General features: G+C 36.9%; 1 protein-coding gene across 1 annotated transcript in view; it reads right to left on the reverse strand.

Moving 5' to 3' along the window:
- Positions 1–23,056, reverse strand: part of LOC117343001 (26S proteasome non-ATPase regulatory subunit 1-like) — a 220,248-nt gene that overhangs the window by 192,447 nt on the left and 4,745 nt on the right. Inside the window, exons 7-21 of the mRNA XM_033905327.1 lie at positions 22,168–22,230; positions 21,598–21,741; positions 21,239–21,307; positions 20,185–20,357; positions 19,737–19,767; positions 19,170–19,307; positions 18,414–18,502; positions 17,122–17,200; positions 16,704–16,803; positions 16,015–16,088; positions 15,752–15,812; positions 15,466–15,516; positions 15,010–15,086; positions 14,343–14,558; positions 4,475–4,539 (exon numbers count right to left, since the gene is read on the reverse strand). Coding sequence (XP_033761218.1) covers positions 4,475–4,539; positions 14,343–14,558; positions 15,010–15,086; positions 15,466–15,516; positions 15,752–15,812; positions 16,015–16,088; positions 16,704–16,803; positions 17,122–17,200; positions 18,414–18,502; positions 19,170–19,307; positions 19,737–19,767; positions 20,185–20,357; positions 21,239–21,307; positions 21,598–21,741; positions 22,168–22,230 — 1,430 coding nt within the window. The remainder of the gene's footprint in view (positions 1–4,474; positions 4,540–14,342; positions 14,559–15,009; positions 15,087–15,465; positions 15,517–15,751; positions 15,813–16,014; positions 16,089–16,703; positions 16,804–17,121; positions 17,201–18,413; positions 18,503–19,169; positions 19,308–19,736; positions 19,768–20,184; positions 20,358–21,238; positions 21,308–21,597; positions 21,742–22,167; positions 22,231–23,056) is intronic.

The raw sequence follows: 23,056 nt of genomic DNA on the forward strand, positions 1-23,056 counted from the left end.
TATGAGAAAGGTCTCAAGGGTGGAGGTCCAACAACAAGGGTCATATGAGGACGGTCTCAAGGGTGATAGTCCAACAACAAGGGTCATATGAGGACGGTCTCAAGGGTGGAGGTCCAACAACAAGGGTCATATGAGGACGGTCTCAAGGGTGATAGTCCAACAACAAGGGTCATATGAGGACGGTCTCAAGGGTGGAGGTCAAACAACAAGGGTCATACGAGGACAGTCTCAAGGGTGGAGGTCCAACAACAAGGGTCATATGAGGACAGTCTCAAGGGTGGAAGTCCAACAACAAGGGTTATATGAGGACAGTCTCAAGGGTGGAGGTCCAACAACAAGGGTCATATGAGGACAGTCTCAAGGGTGGAAGTCTAACAACAAGGGTCATATGAGGACGGTCTCAAGGGTGGAGGTCCAACAACAAGGGTCATATGAGGACAGTCTCAAGGCTGGAGGTCCAACAACAAGGGTCATATGAGGACGGTCTCAAGGGTGGAGGTCCAACAACAAGGGTCATATGAGGACGGTCTCAAGGGTGATAGTCCAACAACAAGGGTCATACGAGGACAGTCTCAAGGGTGGAGGTCCAACAACAAGGGTCATATGAGGACGGTCTCAAGGGTGATAGTCCAACAACAAGGGTCATACGAGGACAGTCTCAAGGGTGGAGGTCCAACAACAAGGGTCATATGAGGACGGTCTCAAGGGTGGAGGTCCAACAACAAGGGTCATATGAGGATGGTCTCAAGGGTGGAGGTCCAACAACAAGGGTCATATGAGGACGGTCTCAAGGGTGGAGGTCCAACAACAAGGGTCATATGAGGACGGTCTCAAGGGTGGAGGTCTAACAACAAGGGTCATATGAGGACAGTCTCAAGGGTGGAGGTCTAACAACAAGGGTCATATGAGGACGGTCTCAAGGGTGATAGTCCAACAACAAGGGTCATATGAGGACGGTCTCAAGGGTGGAGGTCCAACAACAAGGGTCATACGAGGACAGTCTCAAGGGTGATAGTCCAACAACAAGGGTCATATGAGGACAGTCTCAAGGGTGATAGTCCAACAACAAGGGTCATATGAGGACGGTCTCAAGGGTGGAGGTCCAACAACAAGGGTCATATGAGGACGGTCTCAAGGGTGATAGTCCAACAACAAGGGTCATACGAGGACAGTCTCAAGGGTGGAGGTCCAACAACAAGGGTCATATGAGGACGGTCTCAAGGGTGGGAGTCCAACAACAAGGGTCATATGAGGACGGTCTCAAGGGTGGAGGTCCAACAACAAGGGTCATATGAGGACGGTCTCAAGGGTGGAGGTCCAACAACAAGGGTCATATGAGGACGGTCTCAAGGGTGGAGGTCCAACAACAAGGGTCATATGAGAAAGGTCTCAAGGGTGGAGGTCCAACAACAAGGGTCATATGAGGACGGTCTCAAGGGTGATAGTCCAACAACAAGGGTCATATGAGGACGGTCTCAAGGGTGGAGGTCCAACAACAAGGGTCATATGAGGACGGTCTCAAGGGTGATAGTCCAACAACAAGGGTCATATGAGGACGGTCTCAAGGGTGGAGGTCAAACAACAAGGGTCATACGAGGACAGTCTCAAGGGTGGAGGTCCAACAACAAGGGTCATATGAGGACGGTCTCAAGGGTGATAGTCCAACAACAAGGGTCATACGAGGACAGTCTCAAGGGTGGAGGTCCAACAACAAGGGTCATATGAGGACGGTCTCAAGGGTGATAGTCCAACAACAAGGGTCATATGAGGACCGTCTCAAGGGTGGAGGTCCAACAACAAGGGTCATACGAGGACAGTCTCAAGGGTGGAGGTCCAACAACAAGGGTCATATGAGGACGGTCTCAAGGGTGATAGTCCAACAACAAGGGTCATACGAGGACAGTCTCAAGGGTGGAGGTCCAACAACAAGGGTCATATGAGGACGGTCTCAAGGGTGATAGTCCAACAACAAGGGTCATACGAGGACAGTCTCAAGGGTGGAGGTCCAACAACAAGGGTCATATGAGGACGGTCTCAAGGGTGATAGTCCAACAACAAGGGTCATACGAGGACAGTCTCAAGGGTGGAGGTCCAACAACAAGGGTCATATGAGGACGGTCTCAAGGGTGATAGTCCAACAACAAGGGTCATACGAGGACAGTCTCAAGGGTGGATGTCCAACAACAAGGGTCATATGAGGACGGTCTCAAGGGTGGAGGTCTAACAACAAGGGTCATATGAGGACGGTCTCAAGGGTGATAGTCCAACAACAAGGGTCATACGAGGACAGTCTCAAGGGTGGAGGTCCAACAACAAGGGTCATATGAGGATGGTCTCAAGGGTGGAGGTCTAACAACAAGGGTCATACGAGGACAGTCTCAAGGGTGGAGGTCCAACAACAAGGGTCATATGAGGACGGTCTCAAGGGTGATAGTCCAACAACAAGGGTCATACGAGGACAGTCTCAAGGGTGGAGGTCCAACAACAAGGGTCATATGAGGATGGTCTCAAGGGTGGAGGTCTAACAACAAGGGTCATACGAGGACAGTCTCAAGGGTGGAGGTCTAACAACAAGGGTCATATGAGGACGGTCTCAAGGGTGATAGTCCAACAACAAGGGTCATATGAGGACAGTCTCATTGGTGGGAGTCTAACAACTATAAATAAGGGTCATATAAGAAGTCTAAAATCTACAGGGTCCTATGAGAAATTGGGACCATGTCTACATGAAGTTGTGTGCCCTAAAATACACAATGTGTTTTAAATAAAGCATGAATTTTTCAGATTTGATACCACTTTTTCTTTAAGCTGAATTTTAAAATTTATATGAAAAAAAAACTTATTACACATCTTTCTGATTTAATTAACAATGTTTAGCCAATCCATAATCAAAATCATTTAAAGACTTAATATATATACTTTCCAAATTTGTTTCACTATTATTAAACTGAGTATTCTTAAGCAATACATGTTCCGTGACAGCCCCACTAATAGTAACAGTGAGATGGCTCTTTATCTTTGTGTGAAGTTTGATCAAAATTCCTCAAGGAATGAAACTGCTAGAGCGCTGACAAACTTTGGTGTTATGCACATACGAACATACTTCCATACATACAAGACAGATGGAGAGGAAACCTATAGTCCCTCAGTTTCCTCAGTAGGGGACTAATAACACGAAATACAAGTATTTTTGGAATGACAGTCATTAGTTTGGTATCTCTATAAGTGTGCAATAGAGACAAAATGTCTTCAAAAACAAGATTCGGCAGCTGCACTCAATGGCCTCAGTATTAATGTTTAGATGTTTTAGGTACGGGAGATTTATGACATCCAAGTGAAACAAAAGGGTAAACAAGTCCAAACCAATGAGAAATCACGTAATAAAGTGCATACTTATAGGTAAGATTATACACAGAATGAGTTTGTTAAAAATAAAAACTTCTCCTTGACAGCCTTCCCAAAATTCATTTCTTCCTCTATAATATAATGGGATTGTCAGGAAGAACAGTGGATGGGGTACTAGTCTTACACAAGCTTTTAAAGCAGTTCCCCATTTAAAACTCAAAACAGGTACAACACAGGTAAAAAAAAATTATAGCAACAGTGCTTTGACCTTCACCCCCAAAAAAAACTTGGTCATAACCGAGATATTATGGTCCTTTATCATTGTGTGAAGTTTGAAAAAAATCTGTCAATGAATGAAGTCGCTAAAACACTGACAAACTTTGCCATTAAATACATATAGGTACGAGACTGATGGAGAGGAAACCTTCAGTCACCCCTGGTTTCATCTGAAGGAGACTGAAAACATGCAACAAGCATGCACCCTGAGAATGTGATGTGTACATTTGTGTCAACTTGTATCAAAATCCATGGGACTTTATGACTCGATGTCACAAATAAAATTAACCCACCTTCTAAAACAGATCTGGATACTTTTTACGCAGCTTACAATTTATGCATGATATAGGAAACAAATATCACCGATACTTATATATGGAAGTCTAAGACTATGATACAATATCTCTAAAAGATATATATGGAACTCACAGACTATAATACAAATTCTGCAGTATCCAAAGCATCTACAAAGAATCCACAGGCTTGTGACATATAGCGTCATTATAGGGAAGAAAGTTACGTGAAGGTGGGGAAGATCACGGTGGTATATAAGTGTAAGGTAGACAGAGGAGAGGCAAGGAATTATGACCAATGCTCATGATTTCTAAACCTGTCTGACACTTCAAATAATCTAATTATCAATAGCACTCCTTGTATATAACATTCACATCTCATATCAAAACTACTTGTGTGTTTTAACAAAGAACCAGACAGGTCTGAAAGTTACACCACTGTACAGCTGCACTTGATGTTCATCTGTACTTTTCAGCTCTCAGGAGAACATGACATCCGATTCTCAGGCCAATGACGTGATTCTTAGGCCAACGACTCGTGAAATACTAAAAACACTGACCTGAACAGCAGGAATCCAAGGGAGGTCACTGCTACTCTTCTTACATCATCATTTACGTCACTGACCTGTTAAAACAACCAGACGATTAGACTTGATAGACAATTAGTGTTTAGCTCAAACCTAACACGGCAAAATATTTCTGGCATCCATTTCTCTCACAGAAAAGTACAGAAATCTTCACTGCATTATTTACAACAATGGTGATTGATGGTTAAACTGAACAGCTCTAATTTAATCATACAAATGGTCTATTGTGTGGCTTCTCCCTACACATTAGTCTCTTAATCCAACCTTCCTGGACATTAAAAGATATTTCAAGATGAAAAAGCAATAAATTCATAACATTTATTTACGTTTAAAACATGTAATGCACAATAGAAGTAGAAGTTTGACCAAGTAGATGACCTTTAACCCTTGCCAAAGGACATAACCTATAGAATTAATGAGAGTACTGGGGATGTTTTTTTAGTTTTCTAATTTATAACATAATACCGCAATTGAAGTTTCCTTTTAAAAAGAGTAAAAGAAAAAGGTGTTTTTGGACGGAAACATGGACAGACAACCAGATGGACAGATGACAAAGTTATCACCCTTTATACCAATATTTGTATAAGCAGACTTCATAAAAAGCTCTTCAACACTTCTTTTTAATTAGCTTCCTCTGCTAGCGGGCAGTTGATAACACTTTAAGGAAATCATGTGAGCTGATTTAAGTCAATAATTATTTAATCATAGTGAGAAAGGCTTTGCAGCGGTCAACCTCTACAGGTAAAAGAATGATATTAAAGGCAGAATTGGTCAATCATCATCAAGGGACCGGTGGTCACAATCTAATCACTTAGTTATACATGAGAAAATCCACTCCACACAACCCCAAGGAGTCCCAATGGTCCTTCAGGAACAATCACCGAGGGTGAATCTCATCACCACATGTCAGGGATATGTTAGGATATGCACTGCATGTACAGGGGCTTTCCTAAATCCCTAAAGGATACCCCGTCAGGAGCAAAAGGTCAGAGCTGTCCAGTGGATGAATGTAATACACATCAGACCTGGTGGGCCTTGATTATGAAGTATCTGGGGACAAACTAGTGGGTACTAATTAGTTTTCAAGGTATCACTGGATATTCTAACAAAACTGTTAGAGTAATCTGTTGATTCCTAAAGAACCGCTCAGCTAATAAAATAAAGGCTCAAGAATTTAGGAACTAATAGGTGCCTGCCTTTCCTCAAACTTAATCAAAGGTTTATACAGGTCCATATAGAAATGCTTTACTTGTGATTAGATATCTACACTACAGGTGTACATTTATCTATATAGACAGGTCCTGAAGGTGTTCAGACAGGTCTGAAAGGTTTATAGATATTTATTCCGACAGCTCCTATGTAGTGTATAGATATCTATATACTATATAGTCAGGTTCTACTGCATCATCAGATATCCATGGTTGATTGCTGGGCTTAGGTTTATTTTGTTTAATGTCTTATTAACAGCCAGGGTCATTTAAGGACATGCCTGGTTTTGGAGGTGGAGGAAAGCCAGAGTACCCGGACAAAACCACCAGCCTAGTCAGTACCAGGCAACTGCCAAACGTGGAATTAAAACTCGTAACCCAGTGGTGGAGGACTAGTGATAAAGTATCAGGACACCTTAACCACCCGGCCACCACAGCCCTGGTTGATGCACTACGCTACTCCCTATTTGATTGGCCCCGTCACATTTTCCAATCCGAATTTCAGCCAATCAGATTGAAGGTAACATATGCTTTAATTTATAGAAGCTGCATATCAAGAACAATGGGTGGAGAGTGATCGTGAAAACATGCTTGAGAAATTTAATATCAATGGTTTAAACCATTTCAACACAATATCAGTGATATCCCTTTTTATCATATGACTACCGTTATATAGGGTGTCATAAACCCATCACATAAATTTTCTTTATGACACTAGTGTAATAACACCTTTCGCTACGCTGATTGGCTGGTTCCGTGAGAACTGTATTCATACGCGTGGGAACGACCTACTTCTTTTTACTACGACTCGTAAAAATGGCGACTAGTGCTTGTAAACTTTGAAAAAAAATGAACTGAACGACAAATTGGTCTATTAACATAACATATTGTACAATCAAAGATAAAATCCAAGATGTAAACATCCTAAGTTTTTTAATTATATTTATACTATAAGATGTTAAATTAGGCCTGGCAAACATCTATTTTATGACCCCTAGTAACATATTTCAACTCCGATAGAAAATTGCGGTTGCGTTGTCCGATGAGACATATCTAGTCTAGATTCTTTTCAAATAAACAAATAATAACATTATTTAATAAAATCCTCATGAAAAACGGCAATGTAGTTTGTTACAACTTGCCTTCAACGGTTACTCAGAATAACATGCTGACACTGTCGTCGACAAACACGTGTAATGTCAAAACAAACAACACTGCCAACAAATCGGCATCCAAAGTCGCTTTTCACGGCAGTCTGAACACGATGTTCAGTGGGAATATTCACGGTGGAACATTTCACATCTCCATAAACTCCCGCGAGGACGAGGATAAACACAAAGCAGTGAAAAGGCGCCGTACAATGGTTCTGTACGACAGCGACAGCGAATAGACATTTGTACAACGAAGCCTCCATTATCGCGCCAAGTGACGTCACGGCTTCGTCACATCAAAAACAGTCGCTCATGAACTTTCAAACTAAAATATTTTCCTCATTGTTTCAAACACCAAGGACAATTTATCTATTATAGATTAAATGAAAAAATGCTGAAATTTTGTTTTGAGACGTGTTTTTAATAAAATGAATCCTTTTCAAGAGTCAGTTGTGTTAGAACTATTTCTTCTCTCGTCGGTATAATTGACCTACTTCGAAGGTTCGGGTGATTTGGTTGAGATGTGACGATTCAAGGCAAAAGAGAAAATCAGTTTTTGATGGGGAACGATGAAAGAAAACGTCATATGATAAAAAGAATCTGTCATTCGTTTCCCTTCATGTTAGATTTATGATACTCGTTTAGAATTTTTTATATTTGCTCGCCAGAGGCTCGCAAAAATAAAAAATTCAAAACTCGTATCATAAATCTAATATGAAGGGAAACTCATGACAGATCCTCTATGTCTGACAGATGTCTTCCTAACAATTAAAACAGGTGTAGGCCATCGAAAAGACAGTTATCAGGCATTTCAGTCTTTGTGAATGCTGCCAAGTCATTGTTCAATTTCAATACACCATTTAGCTTATTGAAGCACAAATTGCATGCTATATGCACACCTGGGCTGTTCCTAATGTCCAAAAAACATTGCTGTACTGCATTATACTTGTTCAAAACACTCGAGACCTGCAGGACTTCTTGGCCAAAATACGTTTATCACAGAATCTGCACACCTTTATGGGCGCAGCCATATTGTTACATGTACTTTTTAATATGTTCCCCTCTAACAGTGGAATTTTCATTCTGAAACGGTTATGTTGATTGGTTTCTATTTATAGAGTGACGTCATTGAAAAAAGATTATCTGGCTGAGCTGACCCATAGGTGATCCTACAGGTGTACATATATTTATATAGACAGGTCCTACAGGTGTACATATATTTATATATAGACAGGTCCTACAGGTGTACAGATATCTATATAGACAGGTCCTACAGGTGTACATATATATATATAGACAGGTCCTACAGGTGTACAGATATCTATGTAGACAGGTCCTACAGGTGTACAGATATCTATATAGACAGGTCCTTCAGGTGTACAGATATATATATAGACAGGTCCTACAGGTGTATAGATATCTATATAGACAGGTCCTACAGGTGTACATATATCTATATAAACAGGTCCTACAGGTGTACAGATATCTATATAGACAGGTCCTAATGGTGTACAGATATCTATATAGACAGGTCCTACAGGTGTACAGATATCTATATAGACAGGTCCTACAGGCGTACAGATATCTATAAAGACAGGTCCTACAGGTGTATATATATCTATATAGACAGGTCCTACAGGTGTACATATATCTATGTAGAATGGTCCTACAGGTGTACAGATATCTATATAAACAGGTCCTACAGGCGTACAGATATCTATATAGACAGGTCCTACAGGTGTATATATATCTATATAGACAGGTCCTACAGGTGTACATATATCTATGTAGAATGGTCCTACAGGTGTACAGATATCTATATAAACAGGTCCTACAGGTGTACAGATATATATATATAGACAGGTCCTACAGGTGTACAGATATCTATATAGACAGGTCCTACAGGTATACAGATATCTATATAGACAGGTCCTAATGGTGTACAGATATCTATATAGACAGGTCCTACAGGTGTATAGATATTTATATAGACAGGTCCTACAGGTGTACAAATACCTATATAGACAGGTCCAACAGGTGTACAGATATCTATATATACAGGTCCTACAGGTGTACAGATATCTATATAGACAGGTCCTACTGGTGTACAGATATTTATATAGACAGGTCCAACAGGTGTACAAATATCTATATAGACAGGTCCAACAGGTGTACAAATATCTATATAGACAGGTCCTACAGGTGTACAAATATCTATATAGACAGGTCCAACAGGTGTACAGATATCTATGTAGAATGGTCCTACAGGTGTACAGATATCTATATAGACAGGTCCTACAGATATCTATATAGACAGGTCCTACAGGTGTACAGATATCTATGTAGAATGGTCCTACAGGTGTACAGATATCTATATAAACAGGTCCTACAGGTGTACAGATATCTATATAGACAGGTCCTAATGGTGTACAGATATCTATATAGACAGGTCCTACAGGTGTACAGATATATATATAGACAGGTCCTACAGGTGTACAGATATCTATATAGACAGGTCCTACAGATATCTATATAGACAGGTCCTAATGGTGTACATATATCTATATAGACAGGTCCTACAGGTGTACAGATATTTATATAGACAGGTCCTACAGGTGTACAGATATCTATATAGACAGGTCCTACAGGTGTACAAATATCTATATAGACAGGTCCAACAGGTGTACAGATATCTATGTAGAATGGTCCTACAGGTGTACAGATATCTATATAAACAGGTCCTACAGGTGTACAGATCTATATAGACAGGTCCTACATGTGTACAGATATCTATATAGACAGGTCCTACAGGTGTATAAATATATCTATATAGACAGGTCCTACAGGTATACAGATATCTATATAGACAGGTCCTACAGGTGCACAGATATCTATATAGACAGGTCCTACAGATATCTATATAGACAGGTCCTGGAGGTGTACAGATATCTATATAGACAGGTCCTACAGGTGTACAGATATCTATATAGACAGGTCCTACAGGTGTACAGATATCTATATAGACAGGTCCTACAGGTATACAGATATCTATATAGACAGGTCCTACAGGTGTACATATATCTATATGGACAGGTCCTACTGATTACAGATATCTATATAGACAGGTCCTACAGGTGTACAGATATCTATTTAGACAGGTCCTATAGGTGTATAGATATCTATATAGACAGGTCCTACAGGTGTACAGATATCTATATAGACAAGTCCTACAGGTGTACAGATATCTATATAGACAGGTCCTACAGGTGTACAGATATATATATAGACAGGTCCTACAGGTGTACAGATCTATATAGACAGGTCCTACATGTGTACAGATCTATATAGATAGGTCCTACATGTGTATAGATATCAAATATAGCCAGGTCCTACAGGTGTACAGATATATATAGACAGGTCCTACAGGTGTACAGATCTATATAGACAGGTCCTACAGGTGTACAGATCTATATAGACAGGTCCTACAGGTGTACAGATATCTATATAGACAGGTCCTACAGGTGTACAGATATATATATATACAGGTCCTACAGGTGTACAGATATCTATATAGACAGGTCCTACAGGTGTACAGATCTATATAGACAGGTCCTTCAGGTGTACAGATATCTATATAGACAGGTCCTACAGGTGTACAGATATCTATATAGACAGGTCCTACAGGTGTATAGATATCTATATAGACAGGTCCCACAGGTGTACAGATATCTATATAGACAGGTCCTACAGGTGTACAGATATTTATATAGACAGGTCCTACAGGTGTACAAATATTTATATAGACAGGTCCAACAGGTGTACAGATATCTATGTAGAATGGTCCTACAGGTGTACAGATATCTATATAGACAGGTCCTACAGGTGTACAGATATCTATATAGACAGGTCCTACAGTTGAACAGATATCTATGTAGACAGGTTCTACAGGTGTACAGATCTATATAGACAGGTCCTACAGGTGTACAGCTATCTATATAGACAGGTCCTACAGGTGTACAGATATTTATATAGACAGGTCCTACAGGTGTACAGATATCTATGTAGACAGGTTCTACAGGTGTACAGGTATCTATATAGACAGGTCCTACAGGTATACAGATATCTATATAGACAGGTCCTACAGATATCTATATAGACAGGTCCTACAGGTGTACAGATATTTATATAGACAGGTCCTACAGGTGTACAGATATCTATGTAGACAGGTTCTACAGGTGTATAGGTATCTATATAGACAGGTCCTACAGGTGAACAGATATCTATATAGACAGGTCCTACAGGTGTACAGCTATCTATATAGACAGGTCCTACAGGTGTACAGATATTTATATAGACAGGTCCTACAGGTGTACAGATATCTATGTAGACAGGTTCTACAGGTGTACAGGTATCTATATAGACAGGTCCTACAGGTGTACAGATATCTATATAGACAGGTCCTACAGGTGAACAGATATCTATATAGACAGGTCCTACAGGTGTACAGATATCTATATAGACAGGTCCTACAGGTGTACAGATATCTATGTAGAATGGTCCTACAGGTGTACAGATATATATATAGACAGGTCCTACAGGTGTACAGATATCTATATAGACAGGTCCTACAGGTGTACAGATATATATATAGACAGGTCCTACAGGTGTACAGATATCTATATAGACAGGTCCTACAGGTGTACAGATATCTATACAGACAGGTCCTACAGGTGTACAGATATCTATATGGACAGGTCCTACAGGTGTATAAATATATATATAGACAGGTCCTATAGGTGAACAGGTATCTATATAGACAGGTCCTACAGGTGTACAGATCTATATAGACAGGTCCTACAGGTGTACATATATATATATAGACAGGTCCTATAGGTGAACAGGTATCTATATAGACAGGTCCTACAGGTGTACAGATATCTATATAGACAGGTCCTACAGTTGAACAGATATCTATGTAAGACAGGTTCTACAGGTGTACAGATATACATGTGTATATATAGACAGGTCCTACAGTTGAACAGAAATTGAACAGAAAATGTCTAGATATCTTGCTGTACTACCAGTTAAAGTAGATTGGTGATAATGTTTTCATTACCTAATGGACTGGTCTGATGTTACCGTTATGCCATTCTGATGTCTTTCTAGACCCCAATACTTAATGTCCATAAAAAGGAAATGAGAATTGATTCTACTGCCAGTTGTACAGCGTTTACCTTGGCTATCAAAGAGAGCACACTGACGTTTAGTGATGCCACACAGTATTAAGTAGGGGATATGTTATCATGTGAGTGAGGCCATGTCCCTTCATTCCAATATAACTACTAAAGATTAGGATGTCTATATTACTGAATCGTCAGGATATTGATCTACAAGGCATCGATTGATCACACCTGCTCTGGTCAGATCAGCTTTCAAAATGAACCACTTACACCGACATGTCATTACAATACATGATGGCCATGTAAAGGATTATTTGAAAGGCCAAGATGTCAAGTATTAGTATGAGATGGGTACAATAAAGAGTGAGGAAATTATCTCAAGACATTGTAGGGTAATGGTATCAAAAATAACAACAATATATCAAATTTTAATTATTTAGGACAAATTCTGTCCTTATTTCCCCTCGTAACAAATCTTTGAGAGGGTTTATGGATCTGCTAATATATATATATAACTCAATCATTTCCTCACTCTATTTACTTTCTCTCTAAATGTCATGAAACTTCATGCAAGCAGCTCTTCTAACATAGTGTGTGTATCAACCTTCTGGGATCAAAATGAGGTCATTGTTTCTATAAATAGATTCAGAAAACTTAGGGATCTGCCCATAGATATAACTCAATGATGTCCTTGCTTTGCCTACTTTCATGAATATTCACCCTATCAGCTTTTCTATCATATTGTGTATCAACCTCCTGGGGTCAAATGTTTTTCTATCATATTGTGTATCAATCTCCTGGAGTCAAAATGAGGTCCTTGTTTCTATAAATAGAATTTCAAACAACCTCTTCAACAAACTCAACATTTCTCTCCAGATTAAAACTTTAAGCACTTTCTAATAAATTGTCATGTGATTGAATGCATTACGCTATGCTACACTAAGAACTCTTCAGTTTAGAGGGGAAAATTAAGAAGTACACGTAACAATATGACTGCGTCCAATCAAGGCATGCAGATTCTATAATAAACAATGGGCAAGAACTAAAGCCCTACAAGGTTTTAGTATTTCAAGGGAGTATAACCTTGTGTGGCTATACTAATGGTTATTGGATGTTAGGGATAGCCCAGGTGTGATTAACATGTAATTTGTGCATCAATTAGCTAAACAAAGTATTGAAATTGAATAATGATGAGGTGTTCACATAGGCTGAAATGCCTGATAACTGACTTTTCCACCACCTAGGCCTATTTTAATTGATAAGAAGATATCAATATCAGAGAAAAGAGTATCAATGAAATCCAGCTAAAATGGTAAAAACCTGCTGATATTAAATTTCTGTAACATGTTTTCAAGATCACTGGCAGCCAATCTTGCTGATATGCAGATTCTATAAAGTATAGGTTACCTTCAATCTGATTGGCTGAAATTCTGATAGGGAAATGTGATGGAGCTAATCAAATAGCTTCTATTGAAACGAGGATTTGTCACCGAGTTGACCCATGGATGATAAGTGTAGTGTAGCATAATCAGCTGTGGGTATCTGATAATGTTTCTCATATAGCTATCACCTAATCTACAACTCTGTGTCTCAAGGTGTATTCTTGGGTCAAAAATGATCACTGTTTCTATAAATAGAATTTGCAACATCCTAACTCTACCAACTTTATTCTGATTTGATAAGAAACTTTCCAGAAAACCATCTATTCTTGCAAGAGCTGATGCCCCAAACTTCTCCATTTAGTCTAAAAAGAGGTCACTGTTTCTATAAAAAGAAATTGTGGCATCCTCATTCTACAGACATTATTCTTGATCCTATTGTCATAAACCTTCACATACTTGTTCACAACTATTAGCTTTTGCACACAAGCTAGCATTGTCACCTTCTTTCAAAACAAGGTCGTTGCTATCTAGAATTTCTGGTATCCTCTACCTACAGATTTTTTTATAGTCAAACCTGTTTCTTATCATTTTACTGAAACATTGAGGTTCAACACTTAACAATTTTTTTTATTTTGTTCTGAATTATACAACAGAATTTTTCTGATATTGTGTTCTTTGTACTGGGTAGTAGGCAGTAATTTACCAATTTTCAATGAAGCAGGAATGAAGGTTTACAGAGCACTGGACCATTTTTTTTTCTTTTTTTTTTTCTTTTTTTTTTGGTCGGCCTAATACATCAGACAAGTTCTAAATTGAACTGTATATTTGGACACAGCATTGGGTTGTATGTTTAGACAAGCAACATGGGCAATATTATGTAAATGTTTTCAGCCATTGAGAAATCTCTACAATGTACTTACTGCCACATGTAGAAGCCGCCTGATGGCCTGGTTGTTTGCAGAGCCGCAGTACGCCATGGCGATGGTAAACATGCCGGACCATCTGAGGATGGGGTCCTTGTCCCGACAGAGACTTTCTATGAGTGTGTCGGCTTCCTCTAGCCGTCCATACATAGTTAATGAGATCCCTACAGCCAACCCACGCAGGATCTTCTCATGTTGCGTTTCTTTGGCATACTGTACAACATAAATTTGTTTATGGTTAGTTCCAGTATAATTTTTTTAACCAACACTAAAATGTTCTAAACTGAACTTTTTCATTTCAAGAAAACATTTTCAAATAAACATTACAAGGAAAGGCCAGATTCAGGATATACCGAACAGTCAGTGTCTGGACAGTAGAATTTTAATATCTTAATTTATCCTACACTTACAATATTTATTTCTCAAATATGTTTTAATACTTTGTCATACACTTTCATCCTGCTAGTTCCACACACAACCCTAACTTCCCAAGATATATTATAATGGTACAGCCAAAGCGTACCCTCAATACTGTCTACACTATGGACAGCTAATCTCCATTTGATTTGCTTCTGTTTGATTGAGATTGAGTCAATATTGACCTTGGAATATGTCTGATGGGTAAGGGTTTGTTGACCTTGGGATATGACCTTGACCTACTTACCGAGACCATGTCTCCAATGGCGGTGGCTGACTTAGTTCCCAACATTACCAGACCCATGGCCAGACCGGCTGCCTCACCTGAGTAAATACAGAGTTTATTATGGACTTTTCTTAAACTGTTCTACATAACAATGAATCAATCAAAATGAGCAAATATGTCAGTTATACTATTCAAACATGTCTTGTGCAATGCTGGGAGTACAGAATTAAGCAAAAGTAATTGTCTTCAGAATAATAGAATAATTTCTCAAAAGTTTTGTTTTTCATTTTTACACTAATAAGCTAAACAACACAGAGTAATTGTTATAGTGTTCAAACTGATGTTCGTTGAGAAATTTGAAAACCCAAATATTGAAATCAACAGCTGGTCACAATCTTTAATAAATCAATCAGAACTCTAATAATCAATCAGAATTCTAATGGAAATGATGAATTAAGGTTAAAATACTACACATACCTGTCACAGCATCATCTTGGTATAAGTTAAATTTAAGTTGTTCATAAACATCTGGAATAAACACAAAAATATATCAATCAGTTTCAGATTGATCTTTATAACATGCCTATCTTTTAGATTTAGTCTAATTATATAAATGAAAGTGATATATTTTTTTTTAATAGCATGAATTATGTAAAGAATTATTTTATTCACAATTTAAAATATTTTATTTTGTGAATGTCAAAAGCTTCAACACAATTTGTATCAACAGACATTTGGATAGCATATTCATTGGACCATTTACCTTGTCTAGCGGTTCCCATAGCAGCCAGTCCAACACCTAAACACCCTCCATGTCTAACCATCTATAAAACAGAAAGGTCACATACCGTAAAAAACTTAATACATCCAAGAGGAATAAGATTTTTATTTACGATTTTCAACATGAAGTGATGACTAAAAATAATGATATGAAAGTGAATTAAATTTTTTTTCAATTAACAATCTTTTCATTTTAATTAAAATTATTAATATTTTGTGAAAGATATTCATATAATTGTAACTTACATCTGTCGATGCATCTTTTAACTGGTTTAATAAATAATCTGTAATCTCTCCTCCATGGTTCGCATGGATCAAACCTGAAACACAACAGGCATATACATATAAAGTAGGGTGATTATAAAAACCCAGGTCTAATGGCCTGAGACCTGTAGATTTGGTCTTATTTAAGTTTTATTTCTTGCCCTGAAAAGTAAATACTTCGCCAATCAAACAGAGCAACATACCTGATTTGACTGTTGAATTATGATTCTTAAAGGAAAAATCCTTAATATCCAAGAATGCCAGATTATGATCATTTTTTACAAAGCTAAATCATTTTCAATCCTACATATTCAATTCAAGAGTTGATGGAAAGACTGCAAAGTGAACTATTTTATAAAAATCTTCAAAATATAATGATTACAAAACAGATCTATTAAATAATCAATATTAAGAGTAATAATTTTGTTTAGGCTTCCCATTGAAACTATAACAATAATGCTCAGATGAAATTCAACTTCAGGAGAATAGAACCAGCAAGAACAGCTGCCTGATATAAGGAAAAAATATCACAATCTTATCTTGTAAAATAGTCTTGCTATTCGTAATATTTTGCATATTTATCAACAAAAGAATAATAAAACTTTTCAGCATACCTTGCTTCTTTATTAATTGGATTTCTAATTTAATAATTCACATAAAAAGTTGTTTACCTAGAGCATATAAGCCGCCTCCTTCTGAGTAAGCTGATCCTGGGCCGGAATCTTTGGGTAAGTATGTTGACATTAAATTAAGTGCTTCTTTTTCATGACCCTGAAAAATACAAAACGTCAATTACAGCATCACCCATTTCTGTTACTTACATTGAATTAATGGTGATAAAACGATATAGGTTTCTCACAGTAATTCTGATTCACCGTTTTCAAATGATTACAATGTAAAAATAGTGTTTTAGTTACATTCTACAGAAATTTAACTCAAATTGGAAATGTACCGTAATTTCCTATGTATTGCCAGAGGACTATCTGATGACCAGTCAAATATGATGACTAACAATTACTAATACTTTGCAGTTTGAAGAAAAAAATTAGCATAAAACTTTGTTGTCAGCGTTTGTTCTCATTCACTTACCCTGTGTATCGTTCCTAAACTGGCAGTAGCTGAAAATTTGGCCCAATTTGTTGCTCTTGATAACCATTCCAAATTATCTCTGTAACAGAACAATACTTGTGCAGCCTTTCACTTCGTAAGTTGTAACAGTAGTTTTTTATTCAAAGATACACATCATAGCCTATATGCAGATGGCTATAGTTTTTAAATTACTCTGGAGCATTGTAATAACAAAAAGTAGCAATAAAGATTTTGGTTTGTTTATTGTATTGTTTAATGTCCTGTCTTTGTCATTTCAGGATGGCCTCCCTTGTGTGAAAACTGTTGGCATGTTACAAGAGTGTGTCTTTGGAAGGCTGAGGTATGTTCATGCGTGTCGCCTTGTGAAGGTGTGGAACAGATTCGACTTTTGTGCTACCTCACTGAAGCATGCTGCAGAGGACACAGCAGGACACCTGACCTTGACACATTATACTGACAACAGGCGAACCATTTGTCCTACACCGAAGCAACAAAGACACTAATCTATATTCATGTAACCGATATGTTTAGATGCTATTCTAAGTGTATAGCTGTTTTTCTTATCTCTAGGAAAGTTCTATCTGCGCTGTATAAGTTAAGACAGAATTTAAAGAAATGATATAATGTCTGATGGAGACTTATATTGATATATTTTCAACATTTAACGTTCTCATTAAGTCACATGAGGACAGTGAACTGATCAAGCAGTTATCAAAAGCAACATATTCCTACTCTCCATTGTTTATCTTATACATGGGAAAGTTTCCATTTTCTGAACATAGCACATGGGAGGTAACTCACAATCTATAACATCATGTATACAGCTATATATTTCTCTAATTTCTTTAATTCCATAAATAGGTATAAATTTATTTTTGTGTTTCACCACAATATTTTGCATTTAATAAATTAAGTTGATTAGTGGATCAGGGTAAATATCATCCTAACTTATATCTAAACACCATATTGATATTCTTCCTTTTTATTATACCATTCAGGCATTTGTAAACAGTTTAGTCTTCACCTCAGATAAAGTGTATTAGGAAAAATTCCAATAATGTATCATTAAATCCAAAACATTTTTAAAAAGCTGTGTCAAGACATACACACACACAAAAATCACAAAAAAATGTCAAAATTCCTTTAAGATAACAAAACTACAATTACAAGCTGTTGGGGTAAAAATCTTAAATGTCGTGTAGATTCTCTAACGAAAACAATTGAAGAGGTACCTTTACTGATTATAAGAAATCTAATTCATATTTAACTCAAGTTTATTTTCACTTGCTTACCTGAGAAATTGATCACAAGTTGTTCCACAGTGCATGTATGAGTTAGCGATGACAGTAGCTGTATGACAAACGGAGTTACGTACGGCTTCCTGTAAAACACAATATTCTAATTCCTGTAAGGACTAACACGAATCAAACTGACCACTAACTTCTTATAAAACACAACATGACAATCTCATTCCAGTCAGGACTAATACAAATCAATCAGATGATTTACTTCTCATAAAATCCATTGTTTAAGAAATGAAGGGTCAATGAACATGTTTATTATGGCATTTTTTTTTTCAAATCTGCATCAGTAAATCTGATCACATCTCTCTGAATAACCTACACATTGTCTTCATTAATCAATAATATGTCAATTTTAATACTATGTCTCATTAAAAAATTTGAAAAACAACTTGCCTTTTAACATCATGTTTATATTTCTTCTTAGTGACAAAACCATCACTCTAATGTATTGAGCGAGGTGCGCAAAGCTGTCATTTTGACTACCTGATCAAGAGTTTACTTAATATATATCCAGGCTTGATTGAATCTTGTTAAAAAAACAGTTACTGCATTATTGAAAAATAGCAGTGATATAACATGTCGATGGAATGTTAAGGTACAGGAAATAAAACTATTGTGCAGTAAGACAATATCCGAGTTGAAAATAAGGTCAATTTTGTCTCGCACAGAAAGATGACTCATACATTTAAGGTAAAGTAAAGTTTCAACATGACACCAAATGGAGTATATATACTTAACACTGACCTTTGTGTTTTTCAGTATGAGCATATCTGTCTTGTTGTTACGGATGAGGAACTGGAGATGCAGGTTGATAGTTACATCCCCTGACAATATATTTTTCAGCTTCATCATGTTGTCCTGTACTTTCACATCAGCCTCACTCTGAAATGTCACATAAAAGCAACTTTTATTTATTAAAATGTACTCAATTTTTTTTCTCGCCTATTTCTAAGTAACAATATTTAAAACATCTGAAGAACATATGGTTTTTATGGCAAACATTGAATTAAGACATATTGTCTGTATTAGCAAGAAAGTGCAAGAGAAACGGGAATGGCACGGGCAATATACACGTGGGCCTGTAAACAGCTATACATGGTTAGGACTTATGAACACTACACATGGTAAAGGCCTGTAAACAGTATACATGGTAAGGGCCTGTAAACAGTTATACATGGTTAGGACTTATGAACACTATACATGGTAAGGGCCTGTAAACAGCTATACATGGTTAGGACTTATGAACACTATACATGGTATATGGGCCTGTAAACAGCTATACATGGTAAGGGCCTGTGTCCATACACTCACCTCTGGTTCGACCTTGCCAAGCTGTACCTCTCTGTTAAAAAAGAAAAGCGAAACTGAAGAAACAGACAAAAATCACTTATTCTCATTCCTTTCTGATTGATAATGATTTTTTTTTTAAATGTTTGGTTTCAAAAAGACTTCCTCATAATTTTCAATGCACATTTTAATGTTTTAGAAAAATAACATAAAACTAAACTGAAAGAAAAATTTATCTTTATTATTAATATCATTTGAAAATATTGATTCTTTTGCCAACAATTAATTTATTCAATTTTAACAAATGATTGTAAAATGAGCTAAGTTTGGATTTTAATTGTGAAATGTTCCTGTCTAGCTTGAATGATTTCTATAAGTAACAATTAGACATTGCATAACACTTATTAGTAAATGTTTCCTGGCAGAAATGACATAAATAAAAATAATTTTTTAAATACTATGACATATATACCCAGATTCTCCATCTTTCTCCTCCTCCTTAGCATCTGACACTGTGGTAACAATTCGTCCTTTCTCCGTCCCAGTTACTGAGGTGCGGAGTCCGTTGCCGACTCGCAGGAGGAACTGCTGAGTGGCACTGTCGTACAAATCAAAGGCGATCTGGTACGCCATCAGGATGTCATTCTGTGAAATAAGAAAAACATACAACTTATAAATCGGGACTTCATAATTTAATTTCAGACACAAACTGTTAATGCATTATCCATAGTATCTTAATTACCATATTTATTTCTCAACAAGCCAAGTGAACTAACGCAGAACTTTCAATTTAGGGGGTGAACTTATTACAGCACAATGGAATCTTTGTTGGCACTTTTACTGAAAAGCAATAGCAGCCTTATTGCAGGATACATATGGTACATTTGCATACTGTTAATAAATTCAAGAATTCTATGAGTATTTTAATTATATGACTTGTGAGGATGAATAGAATCTTTCCCTACCTTGAGGCTGTGACAGAGAAATCTTCCCGAGCGTTAAACAATCAAGAATATATACCAAGGGTTGGAGATTTCTATGTCACATCCTCAAGGTAAGGGACGACTAGTTTTCCTCCCATCAGACAATTTTTTTCCGCAGAGTCCAGTTGTTCAATATTGTAAAAAATATTACAATGCAATACAATGTTCATGCTATGGAATTGTCGTCATGATGTCATTGTATTGTTGTTGTGATGTCATTGTATTGTTGCTGTGATGTCATTGTATTGCTGTTGTGATGTCATTGTATTGTTGCTGTGATGTCATTGTATTAGGTTGCATGAATGTGCTATCTGTTATACCATGGGGGTGACAGAGAAATATTGAACAAGTAGAATGGGAGATAAATCTGTAAACGATAGGAGAAAGTGCTGAAATGAAATATGGAACAATTTGATTACAAAGAGGACCCCTAAAATTGAGAGTATGTAAGAGAGAACAAATCAAAAAGGCTTTCAACTCTAACCTTCAAATTTGTATATCTATCCTATTGAATTATATGAAAGAGGGTATGTTGAATGTTACCTCAGATCCTTGCATCAACTTTTCCAGGATCTCAGTCACTGACTGGGGATCGTCCAAGAAAATGTAGCACTGAAAAATAAATGGGTATTTTGATACATCGATTATATCACACCTATCTTATATGTAACAAAATTTGTAAAGTCAGTGTAATCCTGATAGGTAAGAGACCATTTACAAAATATTTTGTTAATATTAAAATTAAGAGGAGCGATTAAAATAAAAATTAAAACAAACTGAAAATTGGTAAAGCAATTTAAAGTTATGATAGCTATGATAGCCTCAAATACAATATAATTCCACATTTGCCAGTGCTTTTCTTCATTCTCAAAAACATAGGCCACTTGGAACAGCTTCAGTACCTGGCAGACATTGATGTAGTCGGGTGTGCCAAGTTCCATGTAGAGTTTAGTCAGTACTGTAAGGATCTCGTTCCTGAACTGACGATGTTGTATCAGGGACATACACACCTTCAAGCTGTAGGACAACATGGCTGCTACATCATCCTGGAAGATACATAAAATTAATATCGAGGTGGTCGGGTAGCTCAGTGGTAACACTTGCTTTTCCCATAGGCAACCCAGGTTCAATCCTCAACCTGATGTGAAAATGTATGTAGTCACCTATCTGTTCAAATGTGTTTTTTTGTTCAAATGTGGTTTTTTTCAATGTACTCTAGTTTCCCCCTACAGTAAGATTCATCACATGCTTATATGTGTATCAACAAAAGTGATTTCTATCAGTTGATAAAACTTTCTTTTTTCGGGTAGGGAGAATAGTTGATAGTTTTGAAATCTATACTTGTAGTTATGTTTTATCACATATGATATTTTTTTCCTCAAATGTGAAATAATCAGTCCTAAAAGTGCAGGGGAAACCTCATGATTAAAGTTTTCAAACTCCCAAATGTTTTTCTTTCCGATGTAACTTACACTTTCCAGGATGGCTCTTCGGAAGATGTCAATCCTACGTGTCTCCAGTGCTATACCGACAGCCTGTGTAACAGAGAAAACCACTCAAAACTATACAACAATTTCTCAAATACCTGAATTACCTATCAGTGTTCAAAATATAATTATTTACAAAAAAACTGTACACTTTAACTTTAAGTACATTCATAATCATCCAAAGTTAACAAATAAAAAGATTTGTTTTAAATCTTGCTTGGACTTTTTTCTATGTGGAGATATAGTTTGATTTATAGGCAAGTGAGTAAGGACCATTCCCGAATTATCTGTGTTGGAGGGGAGGGAGGCACTTGTTTATAAGTTTGATGGGGGTAAATCCACATTTTTCTAAATTTCCTTACCCGTATACTAAATATGTTTAAATATCTAATTGATGTTGGGGTCTCTGAAAAATGCCTCCAACCCCTCCCAATTGGAGAATTTAATGATCATTAGTTTGGTCTATATATAGGTAAGTAAGTAACAACATTTTGTTAATCAGTATTATTCCAATGTTTTATTCTTTATCGTTCTTGTTGTAGACTACTTAATAGTATAAATTAAATCAGGATAGTTTTTAATTGGAATAATGAGTTACTGAAAACATGTTTTATTTCTTAAAGTTTGCTTCTCTTGTTTTGCTTGATTAACTTCTTTTTTAATAGTATTAAATCATTTAGAGATTTTGACAAGATTAAAATTGGGAATTCTTATTAACAAATAAAAACAAAATCCAGAAAAAAAATAAATAAATGAAAAAGATGATAGTCTAAGATTTAAATTTGTTTATGCCATCAAAACTTTTTTGGAGAAAATAATTGATAGAATATGTCATATTCATATTCTCTCTGTATTGATAATTAACATTTCATTA

This window comes from Pecten maximus, chromosome 14 (assembly GCF_902652985.1).
Source record: "Pecten maximus chromosome 14, xPecMax1.1, whole genome shotgun sequence".
Taxonomy (NCBI): domain Eukaryota; kingdom Metazoa; phylum Mollusca; class Bivalvia; order Pectinida; family Pectinidae; genus Pecten; species Pecten maximus.